Source organism: Juglans regia, chromosome 10 (assembly GCF_001411555.2).
Source record: "Juglans regia cultivar Chandler chromosome 10, Walnut 2.0, whole genome shotgun sequence".
NCBI lineage: Eukaryota > Viridiplantae > Streptophyta > Magnoliopsida > Fagales > Juglandaceae > Juglans > Juglans regia.
The window spans coordinates 6104112-6120595 of NC_049910.1; the positions used below are offsets into that span (position 1 = coordinate 6104112).

At 33.1% G+C, this 16484-nt stretch overlaps 1 protein-coding gene and 1 pseudogene across 1 annotated transcript; both read left to right on the forward strand.

Moving 5' to 3' along the window:
- The first annotated feature begins 1846 nt into the window (after positions 1-1846).
- Positions 1847-7311, forward strand: LOC108983289 (annotated as a pseudogene).
- A 5310-nt stretch (positions 7312-12621) lies between these two features.
- On the forward strand, positions 12622-13359 carry LOC118349604. The gene has a single exon (XM_035695018.1). It carries the CDS (start codon positions 12841-12843, stop codon positions 13147-13149), a length of 309 nt encoding a protein of 102 aa, XP_035550911.1. The 5' UTR covers positions 12622-12840; the 3' UTR covers positions 13150-13359.
- The last annotated feature ends 3125 nt before the right edge of the window (positions 13360-16484 follow it).

Here is a 16484-nt window from a genome sequence, read left to right on the forward strand (position 1 = left end):
CCGTTATAAATGGATGTCACAAAAGTAAATAATAGACTGACATGAATTTATATGATTTAATAGATATTTTTTACAATAAAATTAATTTTAGAATCTAACGTATCACATTAAGTCATGTCACTTGAAGTTATATCAATTTATAAGTTTATTTTTATAAAATATTTTCCACAATAATACTTGTCTATATATAAAAAAAAAATCAATCTAGCTTAGTCTCGTACTTTTAAGTCTTATTAGGATTTAAAAATCATTTTAACTCATCTCATATTGTTTTATATAATCATTACAATTTTTTTAAACTTTCAAATAAAATATAATAAATAATTAAATTTTTTTACATTTTAAAATAAAAATAATATTAAAAATAAAATTTTTATAAAATTTTATTTAATTTTTAACTCTCAACTAATCTCATCTCAATAATTCAACTCAACCTGCTATCCAAATCATACCGACATGATCCAACGCTGTCCCATGAGGTATTGGGGAAAATTTTTTTACATTTTAAAATAAACAATAAATATTTAAAAATAAAATTAATTTTATGTTCCGTTTATTTAATTTACATGATAACTCTAAAAAACTAACTACAAGTCTAAAATTACAATCTCCACACAATAAATTCATTATTAAAATTACATCCCTAGACAAAACATACAATGTATATATATTAATATTACAATCTCAAATATAATAAAAAATTAAAAACACAGATCTAAACAAATTTAAAACTTGAAGAAGGAAGTAGAGCGTCCTCCCTACCCTTTAGGTCTAAGGGTATAAAGGTAAATTTAATTTTCTTAACGGGTCATAACGGGTTATAACGGGTTGACCCGTTAATGACCCGTTAAGCAATCGTGTCTTAACGGGTCAACCCGTTTTGACCCGAACCCGTTAAGGCTAAACCCTAACCCGCTTTTATCGTGTCGTGTTCGTGTTGGGTTAACGGGTCGTGTCACATATTGCCACCCCTAGGGAAAATAATCTGTTCATTATTTGTTATTTTTATCCAAAATATTTGTAGTTGTTATTTACATTAAACAATTAAAATAAATTATTCATTACTTTTATTTATTTGTTAATTATTTGATGTACTTCAGTCACCCCACTCGGTTACTGTCTTCTACAGTTCTACTCCCACAGCGGGAGATCCCCACTAGTTGGTTTTGGTTTTTTTTTTTTACATGTATTTATTTTTTTAATATTTTTAAATATATATTTTTTAAAGTCACAATATTATTAAAATTTAGTATACATTTAGATTTTGAATTGAATTGAATTGAATTAAATTAATAAAATATTATTTTTTAATATTATTATTATTTTTAAAATTTAAAAAAATTAAATTGTTTATTATATTTTATATTAGAATTTGAAAAAATTATTTATCATCTCAATCTATCTTATTTTATCTCATCTCATTATTACATTTTTCACAAATTTTTACATAAAATATAATAAATAATTTAATTTTTTTAAATCTCAAAATAATAATAATATTATAATAATATTTTATTTAACTTTTAACTTTCATCTAAAATCATCTCATTTCATCTCACTATTTAAATTCTACCTAAAAAACACTTGCACAGTTTGGATCCAGAAATTTTTTTATCTTATCACATCTTATTTTATCATTATAATTTTTTTAAATTTTTATATAAAATATAAAAAATAATTTAATTTTTTTAAATTTTAAAATAATAATAATATTAAAAAATAATATTTTTTTAATTTTTAATTTTTATTTAAAACCATCGAATCTCGTCTTTAAATCCAAATCAACTCTTACTTAATTATTAAGTAAAAATAAAAATAAATAAAAAAACTCAGCAGGAGCTACCGGGAGCAATAGCTTTTTCCCAGGGAACAAGAGAGAGATCGGATGATACGTAAACAAAACTAGGGTTTCGGATTTTATTTCCCCCCAAATCTCACTGCTGCATACACAATTTCCGGAGTAGAGAGAATTAGGGTTCTAACATTGTGACAGTCCACGATCTCGCTCAAACCATCCGCAATTTTCCTTATTATATCACACATCTCCCCAATTCTCTTTACTTTTATTTAATTCCCGTAAATTTAAAACCACCACGGATTTTCTACTTCCAATCCAAACTACTCAAAGAGAAGCACTTCTTTATCATCTCACCGTGACGTGATTACTTCTCTCTCTGGATCACAATCTCATCCACTTTCCACTTTTAATTCCAAAAGGAAAATAACACACAGAGAGGTGGTGAGTGCTGGATCAGATTGATCATTCAGAGATTGGGAATTCAAGCTATGGACTTGGACAGCGGCAGCAAGCGAGTGTTCCAGCGGCTGGGTGGGCCCGTGGACCCCAAGAACCAAAAGGTCTGCTACCATTGGCGGGCGGGCAATTGCAACCGCCGCCCATGTCCGTTCCTGCACAGGGAATTGCCACCTCCCTCTTCCAACGGCGCCCCCTACAAGCGGACCCACGGCTTCGTCGATGACTCATCGGGCTTCTCGGATCCCCGCTCCAGGACCAATTACACTGGGTCGACGTGGGGCCGTTCCCACGGCGGTGCGAATAGTAGAACAGTTAGGAAGCCGGAGAGAGTTTTCAAGGTTTGTAAATATTGGGTTCAGGGGAATTGTGGGTACGGTGAGCAGTGTAGGTACTTGCATTCTTGGAGCTTGGGAGAAGGTTTTTCGATGCTAACGCAGCTCGAGGGGCATCAAAAGGTCAAGAATTTGGTTAGACTATGAGTTGTTTTGGTGATATGTATGTTTTGGTTCGCCTGCTTTTTGGGGTTTTGATGGTTTTTTGTGTTGAGGGATTTCGTGTGTTAATTGTGATATTTTTTGAACAGGTTGTGAGTGGGATTGCATTGCCACCGGGTCCAATAAGCTTTACAGTGGCAGTAAAGATGAGACTGTAAGGGTTTGGGATTGCCAGTCTGGGCAGGTAGGTGTCGATTTTTTGTTTTGCTGTGATATTATTGGTTTTTATTTTATTCTTAATTTTTTTACTTAATTTGATGTTCTAGGAATCTGTCAAAAAGGAAGTGAGTTTTATAGTTTAAAATTTATCTTTAATTAGCTGGCTTCTGTTAGCGAAAGAACTTTTCACCCACTTGAAACAGCGAAGAAGATAACCTCGAAACAGTGTGGCTAAGTGTGTAATATTTTTAAAATAACTACGCACTGGAGTTAAAATCTTACGGTGATTATCAAAATCATTGGAGAAATAAGTACTAAATGAAAGTTTTTTGGTACTTTCATTTAGTACAATATATATATACACTTGTTTTTGACTGATCAAAAAAAATATTTTTAAAATGACCAAGTGCTGGAGTTAAAATCTGACGGGGATTATCAAAATCATTGGAGAAATAAATACTAAATGAAAGTTGTTTTGTAGAGTGCAGTTGTCCAATGTCATTAATTCTGCCTGTTTGGTCTAAAAGGTAGCGAAACGTGTATGGTTCTCTTGACCTTGCTGTCCTTAAATACTAAATGGTTGGCATTAGAGATGGTCTATGAAAGTAATGGTCTTCCATGTGTCTTGGATCACTTCTCTGGAATGTTATAAATGCTAAAGGAATGCTTAACTGTAGCAATCGAACTTGTCTAAATTCAAAAGACTAAAGGGGAGTTGTTTCTAAAGAAGAAATACTAGATTTACCGATCTAAAAAGAAGAAAAATAAATACTAAATTCTTTGTCTGCCATTTGCCAATATCATTTGGTGAAGTAATAAACCTTGTCTTCTTGCTTTCTTGAGTTGATTTTTTTTCCTTCCCCCTCTCATACTCCAGAGACATTGAAAAATAAGTGCTGACATTATATCATAACTCATTAGTTTGCAGCCAATGAAAGAATAAGCAAATTAAATTATATTCTCTGGGTTTACCTTATTGTTTTGCAGTGTATGAGGGTGATTAATCTGGGTGGTGAAGTGGGGTGTATGATCAGTGAAGGTCCTTGGGTCTTCGTTGGGATGCCCAATTTTGTCAAGGTAAAATGTGAGGAAAACTTTGGCTTGTGTGTTTTTATTATAATACAATGTTGTACTTGCTTTTTTTGGTTATAGTATAATGCTACCAATCTGTTCTGAAATATTCTGCCTAATTCAGTTGGTGATATTGGTATTGCAGGCATGGAACACCGAAACTAACACTGAGCTGAGTCTTAGTGGGCCTATAGGAGAAGTTTATGCAATGGTTGTGGGCAACGGTTTGCTTTTTGCTGGTACGCAGGTAATTTTTTGGACTTATGAATATTTGTTTGCATGTCATATTTCCTCTAAAAAAGTCGTTGCTGTTACATTGGTTATTTATGCATTGGTTAATTCTGAAATGGATGGAATTGTATGAACCATCAGATTGTTTTGAATATGTTATGAGGGCTCTGAATATATAAGGTATGAAAGAGTTATATAAAATATTGTTTTTGTTTTTTTTTTAGTTTCAAGCCCATCAAAGTCAAAGAAAATTCAAAGAAATTGATAAAATTATAGTATTTAACTGAAGATTTGTATAAAAGTTGTAAAATAGTGGTCTATATCATTTTTTATTAGTATATGATATCTACTCTTCATAAAAATGTAGGACACAAGGCATCTTAGTTTCCCTGGAAGTCAGATTTGATAATGTTACCTGAATCTCACTAAGGGAAAAAACCATTGCATCTTTAGGGATGTATGTTTCTCTCCTTGCGCCTGCGTGCTGTTTGTTTGCAGAATTAACACGTTTGACTTGTATTTCTTATAAAAAACATTTCTTAACTGGTATTGATGGAAGGTTTTCTTTGGTGCAGGATGGGTCTATATTGGCATGGACGTTTAATGCAGCTACCAATTGTTTTGAACCAGCTGCATCACTTAAAGGTCATACGCTTGGAGTTGTTTCATTAGTAGTTGGAGCTAATAGGCTCTATTCTGGTTCAATGGACTGTACTATAAGAGTAAGTTGGTTTTGGTATCATATGTTGTCTGTACATCTCATCCTTTTGGTGGAGTACTTCTAGAGGATTGATTGGAAACTACAGTGATTGCATTTGGTATGTCTTTTTCTGCTTTTGTTTTTTTTATGAAAAAAACATTCTATTCTGCCTTTTTTTCAGGTCTGGAACCTTGAAACTTTGCAGTGTATACAGACACTTAAAGAACATACTGAAGTTGTGATGTCTGTTCTTTGCTGGGACCAGTTTCTATTATCATGTTCATTAGACAAAACAATAAAGGTCAATGTCTCTAATGCTTGTCTCATACAATATTAATGCATGTGTATGTTGATATGCGCTTGAGCTATAAACTCTTTGTTCCTTTTTTTTTTTTTTCGTGCAGGTGTGGGTTGCTACAGAAAGGGGAAATTTGGAAGTAACATACACTCACAATGAAGAGCAGGTATGCATACAGAAAACTTACTTTCAAATAAACTAGCTATATTAGAACTGAAGTGTATTGAACTTTTGGGGCTCGTTTATGCATTTAGTTGTAATATCTTGAATTCAGATGTTGATATTGATAAAATGAAGATTTCATCTTCTCTCGATCTTTTCAAAAAATTATTGTTGGTAGTCTGAATCTGGAGATTGTAGATCTAACCTCAAAACCTAATAATGAAGATCAATCTGGTTTTCATTAACGAACTAAGCATGTTGAAATTGGTTGTCACTTTGTTTGTGACAAGTAGATCAACAAAGTTATATATAAAGTTTTTTTATGACAAGGAATCTCAGAGACTGCATATGAGACGTGTATTTTTCCCAATTAAACCCCAAACCTGTGTAATGCGTCTCCATCACACAATCATGGGGGTTGGGTAAATCATAAGCTTTTCACCAATGGAACGTGAACCCTAGAAATTGTTTGCATCAATGTTGTGAATTTCGTACCGTACCGGCTGGTATGGCCGAAATTTTTCATACCGGCCGTCTGGCCGGTACAGGTACTATATCTATTTCGTACCGGTCAAAATACTGGCCGTATCGGACGTATCGGCCTCAATTTCGGCCAGTACCGGCCGATATTTCGGCCAGTGTTTTTTTTTTTTCGTTTTTTCAAACTATAAGTTTATTTTTTAACCCACAATTCAGACTAGACTATTTATAATTTATATATATATATTTATATATAATTTATTTATATATAGACTATTATTTTGAAATATAATTTTTATATATAATTTATTTATATATCAACTATCCCGAAACGGTACCGGTACCGAAATATTTCGTTCTAGTGCCTTGACCAGTATGACATCCAGTACGGTATTCAAAACATTGGTTTGCACCCCTAGAGTTCAAACCTTATTGGTGTGGAGGTTGGGGTAATTTGAAGGTTGAGGTAGTTAAATCCGAACTACTTTAAACTATTATCGGTATTGGATTCTTGTTAGGAAATTAGTGGATTGGGGTGTTATTATTTACATTATATGAAATCACTTTTCCCTTTTCACATATGATTTTGATAGTAATTTGAAGTTGCATAAATCTATAAAGTTCGTTCCAAGTATGGTTTATTCACGCATACAAATTCCTGAGATCGAATCATTTGCATAGAAATATTAATATTTGATTGATCTAGTTTATTTAATGATGTTGTTACTTTGGCTCCTGCAGGGCCTGCTTACCCTCTGTGGGATGCATGATTCAGAAGCGAAGCCCATCTTGCTATGCTCTTCCAACGATAACTCTGTCCACCTCTATGATTTGCCGTCGTTAGTATTTTCTTGGTTGACTTCTCTTATAGTTTTTAATTTGAATTTCTTTTGGGAGTCTATTCCTGTTTTCAAGAACCCACTTTTATCTATTTGTTTTCTTTTGGTCTGTGTTGGTTAGATTTTCGGAGAGGGGTAAAATTTTTGCTAAACAAGAGGTTCGTGCAATTCAGATGGGTCCTAGTGGCGTGTTTTTTACTGGTGATGGAGCCGGTCAAGTGAAAGTGTGGCAATGGTTACCAGAACCAGCGGCTATCGCGCAATGAGTGGCACTATTATTTTTTCTACTGATTGTAGTTTAGTTCACCACCTTTTTTCTGTTTATTTTGTAACTGGTGAGTTTGAGTTGGTAAGGAAAAGTTGAAAATGCCAGTTTGGGTTTATTGTTGTATTTGGTGTGTTCTCTTTAGTAGCACCGAAGCTGTTGTCTCCTTTCCCTGTGCCATAATTATAAAGACAGGCTTCTTGGCCCAATTCAGGCTATTTTCTGTTTAGTAGCACCGAAGCTATTGTCTCCTTGTCCTGTATCGTAATTATAAAGACAGGCTTCTTGGTCTAATACAGGCTATAAGATTTTGATAAATATTCATGAAAATTGAGCAAATATTCGTACTGCTTGCTGCAAGATAATTTGCATTGAGACATTTCTTGTCACTGTGTTCTTCACCTGTATTGTAAATCAGGAAAACATTGTTTTTGTTGCGTATCGTAAATCGTAATGCAGGGACCGTTCTTTCCTTTAAAAGAAAAAAGAGTTGTCCTTCTGGGCCGTAGATTCGCAGATTTTAGAGCTAGCTCATAATATCAGCAGTTTTGCGTTGCAAGGTGCTTTTGGGTTCGACAGTGGCAGAGTACGAAGTATTTAACGTGGTGAAGTATTATATTTCAGCGATGCTTTACTAGAATCTCTAAGGACCAAAAATTCCTGTTCTTCAGTTTGAATCTTGGTAAGGGTAGTGAAGAATGAAGATGGTGCTGCTGACAGAGATCCACCATGCCATATGACTATGGCTGTAAACGTACCGGCCCGGATCAGAAAACTTAACTGGATCGAATGGTTCGGTCCGGACCGATAAACATGTTAGTCGGTCTCGTTCTATGTTATTTGAGAATTTTGATTTTCGGTCCGGTTCTTTAGTGTGGTTTTTTTGGACCGGCTCAGATTGGACCGACCGAAGTGTATATATATAATTTTTTTAAAATATTTTTTTTATAATTATATATATTATTTTATATAGTAGTTGTATAAGTTAAATTAGTTAATTATGTAATTTTCATGTAATCCATCACCATTGATCATATAAAATGTTAAATATCATATTAACTAATATATCATATGATAAATCATGTTATAATATGTAGATGCATACTCTAGTATCTACACTAATTAAAGTAACTAGGTAATTTTTTTAAGATATCTAAGTTGCAAATAAGTATGAAGAATTTATGGTCAATGAAATTATTAATATCCATTAAAATTTTAATACAAGTCATTATGCATTAAGTATCATAATTCATTTACATACTAATGAATACTAAGTTAGTAAATATTAACATCTAAATAAAATTATAATTAATTATTTTTTAATGAGTTATTTATATAATCTACATTAAAGAGGTCACTTAATCTTAATTTTACTAATTTAAATTCAGTATTAATTTATCTGCCAAAAAAAAAAGAGAGGGAAAAAAATTGCTGGAGTAAAGGGTTGGACCGAATGGCCCGATAGTTAATGGTCCAGTCCGGTCCATAGGAGGAATTGGTATGGTTCAAGGTGGAAAAAGGGTGAATCAAAATTTTTGGTCCAATCCCAAAAAATCTCTTTGGACCAATTGGACCAGACCGGATCGATTACACCCTTACATATGACCTTACAATCTTTCGGTCTTTTCCACCCTCCATTCCATTATGCCCAGCTCAAATGCATGCTAATTCGGATAAATTTTTTATTTGCAAGCTAGTATGGAAAATACACTCTATATCGCTTATATGATATGATTTAATTTACAATAAAAATTTAATAATTTGAATCTTGCCATTATAGAGTGTATTATAGGCTGTTAGGGGTAGGGGTGTCAAATCGTGTTAACGAGTCGTGTTCGTGTCGTGTCAAGACATGTATATTATACTATATAGGTCAACTCTAACCCAACCCGTTAAGCTTATCATGTCAAAATCTCAAACCCTAACACGACCTAATAACATAACAGGTCGTGTCGTGTCGTGTCAACCCATTTTGACCTATTTATGTAAATGGATTGAAACAAACCTAAAATTAATCTCTTTAATCTAGTTAAGTTTAACATAATTTTATATAAATGTTAAAATCACAATATCTATAAAAAATATAAATCTAACTACAAGTCCAAAATTACAATCTAAACAATAAAAATATCAAAATTAAAATCCCAACAATTTTATTTTTTAGGTATAAGGGTATAATTGTAATTTTAACTTTCTTAACGGGTTGACCCGTTATCAACCCGTTAAGCTATCGTGTCTTAACGGGTCAACCCGTTTTGACCCGAACCCGTTAAGGGTAAACCCTAACCTGCTTTTATCGTGTCGTGTTCGTATTAGATTAATGGGTCGTGTCACATATTGACACCCCTAGTTAGGGGACAGAAAAAAAAAAAAATTCATGCAATTATAGAGTGTATTTCTTGCCATTATAGAGTGTATTTCTGTCCCATTGTTGAAAAAACTTAATAATTTGATTTAGTGTATTATAGTGCCAAACCTTCTTGGCCAATTATAGTGCCAAATCTTTTTATTTTATTTTATTTTGGGCTAAAACTTATTCTTTTATTAAGAGACTGTAACCAGAATCTATTAGAACATTGGCTTACCATTAACTTTGGTTGTTGTTGGTCTCTCAATGAATGAGGATTGGAATAAATTTTGTTTTCCTGCCGTTATTCCCAATAACTATATCACTTATAAATATGTGTTGCAATGTTTGAATATAATTGATATTAATGTCTCATTTGTTTTCACAAATAAGTTGATATTAAAGTTAAAGGTTAAATAAAATATTGTTAGAATATATTTTTTTAATATTATTTTTATTTTGAGATTTGAAAAAATTGAATTGTTTATTTTATTTTGTATGAAAATTTAAAAAAAATTGTAATCATGAGATGAGATGAATTGAGAGTAATTGGTGGCCGCCAACATATTATTAGTGATTCTTATTTGCATTTGATTTGATTTGAATGATTCCCATCACAGTTTTAGGATGCAACACAATATTTTGGGATAATGATGGATGGTTATGCAATTTGAAAGGCACGATTACCATTTTCCTACTTTTTTTTTTTTTTTTTTTGGTGGTGTCGTTTTAGATTTAGTTGAGTTGAATTGTCAATTTCTTTTTGCATGTCTTTTATAATTATTTATTCTGGCATGCTATTTGAATCCAAAATGGCTTTTCTTTGACTTTTAAAAAAAAAAGAAGTTGCTTGAACTTGTTTACTTTTCCAAACCATCTGATTCTCTATCTGACTCGCTTTCTTTCCATTTTGTTTTGATGTTCAAAAGGGAAAAGGTAGAAGACAAGTCAAATACTTATTTTACTTGGTTCTGCCCAATAAGAAATTAAGATTAAAGAATGATATGAATAGTTATATAGTATGTAAGTCTTGTACATTTAAAAATATATATATAATTTATAAGAAAAAAAACTCATTTTTTAATAATTTATCTTGTTATTTTTTAATAAATGTACGCGATACTTACACACTTTATGACGGTATTTAGTATTACTCAAAATAATTTTATATCTTCTTTCTCTCCTTTCTTATTCATTCGTCCCCCCCTCTCTCCTATCTCCTACTTCCAACTAGAGCATATTAAAGATGTAACAGATAATACTTAATTTAGTTTGTTAATGGGTAGAGTAGAACTTAAAGATTGCTGCAAAAGTACTACTTGACTACCGAATCTTGGGGTTTAAATTAAATTAATAATATAGGATCAAATGACGCAATCGTTTGGTTTATAGTTTATATAATAATTTAATAATGAACAAAACTCACAGTTTAATTGGGTCCTTTGACGTATGCAATTTAATTAACCCAAAACGTCTCTCTCATGGGTGGCTAATTGCATTTAACAAACAACTAAGTAGTCCTACTCCAACGTACGACATCCATCCAACACACAAATCCTTGTCTCTTATCAATCAGATGGAAAGATGCTTGAAACTTGGTGGACCTCTAAACAAGTGTACATCAATGGTCATCAAGTAAATATATTATATAAATTTAATTCTCAAAGATATATAAATATCTTTTACAAATAACTACTAAGGGATAGATATCATGTTATATGTATTCTAATTGGGTGTCTTTCCACAAAGTTGAATCTCCTTTTAATTTTTAAATATTATAACCCATTTGTAATAAATTGTATATAAGAGTATTAACGTCCGTTTGGATTGAAAGATGATATAAGATGATTTTATATGAATTGAATAAAATATTATCAATACGTGACACTTAAATGCTTTAAATATAATCTATTTTTTCTACCACCATTTGAAACATTCCAATTAACATGCCATGGTTTGTTGTCTCGTTGATTGGGGCCATCCAAGAGTACGTTGATTTGGTCACAAATTTAAATTTCCAAACGTGTGAATCGGTCAGCTGGTCCCACAAAGGCCATTTTCAGTTGATCTAGAACGCAAAGATCAGGAGGAAAAGTCTCAAAGTCAAGTCTGAACAAAGTAATTAACAAACTCAATAACCTGTGTTTTGGGTCAGGTAGCGTTGGTCAGTGGAGTGGGGCTGTGGGTCGATGACTTGATGCTTATGGTTTAGTTTTTTTTTTTTTTTTAAATGATATTTGTAATACTAACTAATATAAGTTTTATTAATAATATATCTCTTTAATTTAAAAAGTATTTAAGTAAGATTTATTAATAATTATTTTACATAATTTCTCATTGTGTTATTTCAAAATTCCTAACACGTCATTCTTTTGATGTACCCAATTCTAGACAAAATTTGAAAACATATTTAGCAATCAAAGGCATTTTTTAATGCCAAAATATTTTTTTTTTAATGTGGGTAATGGCCATTTTCCCTCTGTTTTTTCCGGCGGCAAGAATAAGATATATACGACGAAGAAAACAATTTTGCATAGGAAAACATTGGAAACATAGGAAACGTTGTATACCCTCAAAGGATCAAAATTGGATATGCTTGAGACCAACTTTACTAAATATATATATATATATAAATTTTATTTTCAAACCATTGTGTAGAGCACCACCAACTAAAATATTTATATGACATAATTTGATTTGAAAAATAAATTTTAAATTTTATATATTAAATCTTAATATTTAAGTTATATGAAGAGTATACTCTATAGTCTACACATCGTATTGAAAAAATATATATGTAATTAATAATATATTAAAGCGTGGTTGACATGCAAATCTAAGGAATAAATACACCTGCCCATGTGAACAGTGTAAAATTGCAAGGGGTTCGGAATCAATCGATTATAAAGGAGAAAAAATGAACTTGATAGACCACTATATTTATTATTTATTTTTATTTTTATTTATTTTCTATGTGATATTCATGGGTTGACTATGCACATATGCTGCAATTCCTGCAAAGTTGCTCACCTAACCGCAGCCCCAATTCTCCATCAAAAATTAAGCCTGCAAACTAGCATTTTCCAAACTTGAATAGCACTTTCGGTGGAACCTTTCTACTTGGCCAATAGACACAACCCACGTGTCAAGAAATTGTACTACAATTGTCTACGTACGTTACGAGCTTCTCAATTCTATATATCCAAAGGAAAAAATAAAAATATTATTCAGGTCATTTTCAGTAAATAGTGGAGTAGGAACTAGGAAGGTGATCGATTCTTGCTTGCACCCTTAAACACTTCATGAACCAAGTCCAATACGTTGAACCCCAACTTCCTCCCACTCAGGCGGCCAAGACCTCTCTCTCTCATACACACACACACGTATACGTCATTCATATATATAATATTATCATGTGCGTATGCATGGGGGCTCTCCTTTCTCCATATATATATATATGGTCAAAAAATGCTCTGTTTTTCATCAAAAGCCATCTGATCATCATCTTTCTTTTCTTCCTCCCCTACACCCAAAACCATGAAGGCAACATCTATGTCCGTGGCCGATACAATCTCATGGTACTGTGCGATAGTCTTATTAGGCTTAATCTTGCTGGCCTCTGTAAGGGAGAATTCTTCAGAAGATGTCCAACCAGTGAGAGGGAGCCAGCTCTTCGACCGGCCCTGCGACGAGATTTATGTTGTTGGAGAGGGCGAGACCCTCCACACCATCAGCGACAAGTGCGACGACCCCTTCATCGTGGAACGCAACCCTCATATCCAGGATCCCGATGATGTCTTTCCTGGACTAGTCATCAAGATCACTCCTTCAAAATCAAGAAATTAAGTAGCTACTATTGAGGTAGTTTACGCGAAATATTATTTAGTGTCTTTGTTTTTTTATTTTTTTCGCCTTCCCGATACAGGAATGTAACATGCAGAGAAGAAGCGGAAACTGTTTGGAACTTTTTATTTTGCATTTGGGGTATACTTTTTTGTTTTTTCCTTTTGTGTGTGTTGTATAAAGGGTGATTAATACAACAGCGTTTTCCAATAACTTCACGGACTTTCACAGCTATTCTTGGTTATAAATAAGGTCTTTGTCCATACAAGCTTGTATCATTCTATTATGAATTCACTATAGAACTCATCTTGAAAACCGACTTATAAGGAAATGGTGTCTAAAGGCTTATAAACCACCAACCAATCTCATATTTAGTCGATATGGGATCGTAACAACCACCCCACCACGCTCCGTAGCCGATGTCCACGACGGTCCCGGTGTTCACACAGGCTGATTGTATGCTAAGTCTTTCCTAGTCCCGAACGAACATTGCCCTGCCGTACGATTGCAACCGTGTCAACATTGACTGCATATGTGGGGTGATTCTGATACCATTTGTTATTAATCCACTAGGTAGAACTCACCTTTAAAAACTGATTTACAAGAGAAGGGTGTCTAGAGACTTATAAACTACCAACCAATCTCATACTTAATCAAAGTAGAATCGTAACACATTCATAGTACTAAGGTTCCTAAGAATGGGTTGATTTCTGTTTGCATGACTAAGATGAATACAACTCATGCTTTCAGCTTTGCCTCAGGTCTTAATTTCAATGAGAAAAGCAAAAATCTTGCAAAATTGATCTGTTAAACACAAATTTTCTCTATTTTTGAGCAGTATTTGTTGTTAATCACTGAACAAAGTTTTTGTTCAAATCAACCTTTTGGAAAAAGGTGAAATCGTTAATTTGGCCCCCCTTTTTCTAACCTTTAACAGGCATATTTCTTGTTTACTCTGTTCGTTTTGGGTTGTTGGTAATCGCCTACAAATAAGCAGAAAGAATGATCCATCAAGAACGGTACTGACTGATGAATAAACAGAAAAAGAAAAGAGCTGTAGATTGCTAAAACAACAAATAAATTAAGAAGAAAAAAAAAAAAACAGTTGGCGGAAATATTAATGCAGCTCAACTTTGTCATAAGCGAAGAAGTGTTGGCAATGCAAACCAAAGCTTGTTTCTTTTTTCTTGTACGGTTTTTTATTGTCCGTTTGTATATACTGTGTCGTAGATATCAACACGTTTCCAATCCTTTGAATTTTCAAAAAACTATAGTTATGTCTAGCCGACTCTAGCGAGTCTGGTCTTATGGTTGACCTGACCCTAATTTTATTTGCTTATTTATTTATTTATTTTTTTTTGTGTGTCTGGTTTTAATTTGGGTCCTAATGCCCACTTTACTTTAAATTTGGGTCTAATTCTTGGGAGCAAAAGGTATCTCTATTAAGTCTTTTATTTTTTTTTGAAGGAGAACTGCGATATAAAAAAATTATACAAAATAAATCTATCAATTGATGTGACTTTATAGAATCATAAATCTATTTTATAATAAAAATAATTTTATAATCTGACGTTTCGCATTAAGTCATGTCAGTTAATGAGTTTACTTTTGTGTAATCATTTTGTGGTTAAAATATTTTCTTTTTCTAAGATCCCGAAAGAGAGAGGGTTTTTTTTTTTTTTTTTCAGCAAAGACCTCACTTAATGTTGCAGGAAACCTTTTACAGCATTACCATCTACAAGAATATAGAAAACAAAAACTTATAAGCCATGTCTAAATGTAGGCAGACTTGCCTAACACATAAAACTCGATGAGATGTTGTGGAAGGAAGCTCAGCTGCAGAAAAGAAACAAGCATTATGACCATCAGATCCCAAATTTGCCAAGCCATCAGCCAGCATATTTCCTTCTCTAAAAACATCAACAATCTTGAAATTGATTTGTGTAGCAATATCTAGAACATCACTCCACAATTCAAAGTGTCTCCGCGGAGATTGAGATTATCAACATCACTCCACAATTGAAATTGATTTGGAAGTAAAAAACTTCCAAACATCACCAGCCCTGTAACCCTTCAAAGAAAAACATGATTTACTGGTCCCACATTACCATGCAAACAGCTTACACATTTTGAGGCAAGAGGAACTCCACAAAGCTGCACTTTTCATCCACAGATACTACATCAAACCACAATTCCTAAGCAAAAACTGCAATTTGGGTAAGTATTAAGAAAGAAGGATAACGGTCTCTTAAAAGTTTCCATGGTAGAGAACAATCCATCATTGGTCGCCTTCCATACCTGACTGTATTAATGTACAGTTGAGTTTTGTAGGATATAAGGTATTTACTGCCGCCCTAACAAGAGAGATTCAATTCAAGTTGCCGCCGTTTAATTGAAAAATAAAAAAGAGCGAGAGAGAGAAATCTAAAATGAAGAGTAGTATTGCTTGAAAACAAAACACAAGCCCCAAAAAAATGCATATTTTGAACTTTTGGCCATCTATCAACCACTTTAGGAGGCCTTAGTGGAATCTTATTCAGGATAGTATTCGTACTTCCACTCAGCCGAACATGACATTACTGTTTGGCATATACGATATCAAATGGGGAACTCTGGAATATTTGTTTTGTTCTTGATCCCATTGTCAATGAAGTTAACAAAACAAATTTAATTTTCTTCTTTCAAAGAATATATATATATGGGACAAAAGATTTTGCACGAGGAGAGGCATTCCCATGTGACGAAGTACAAGATGTTCAGATCCTCTGCTTTTCAAGCATGGAATATCAGCTATTATCATTTTTTATTTGTTATGCATCTCTCTGGGGCTTTTTATTGCGTATTGAATATTGATAAAAGGTACTGTTTGAGCTTTAGTTAATACATTGTTGATGCCAATTTCAATTTGAAAAACTTTGCAGATGGGTTCATAATTTTGGCAAATCAGCTAGGGAGTCAAACCTGGTTTCGAGACAGAAGGATGTTGGTGTATTGCTGTCCAAAGAATAAATACTAAAAAAGCCGAAGAATAAAGCAAAGTGGAAGGAAAAGAATGCATGAGGGCATTCTGTACTAAAGGCCCCTCATCATCCGATTCTCCTCTCAGCTGCTTTTCCGACTTCTCCCATACATTCAAAGCAACAAAAGAATCATTTTTATCTTGGAAAGAGATTTTTCAAGATTTGGTCATGGATCGATGAAGAAGATAAAGATGTCTGGCGTGAAATGAACCCTCTCCCCTTTGCCCCCCTCCCCAACAAAAGAAAGGCAGATCCCCAAGAATATCCTCTTCCATAGCATCAACAGTGAAGCATATGCCATTGCTTCTAAGGTTTATT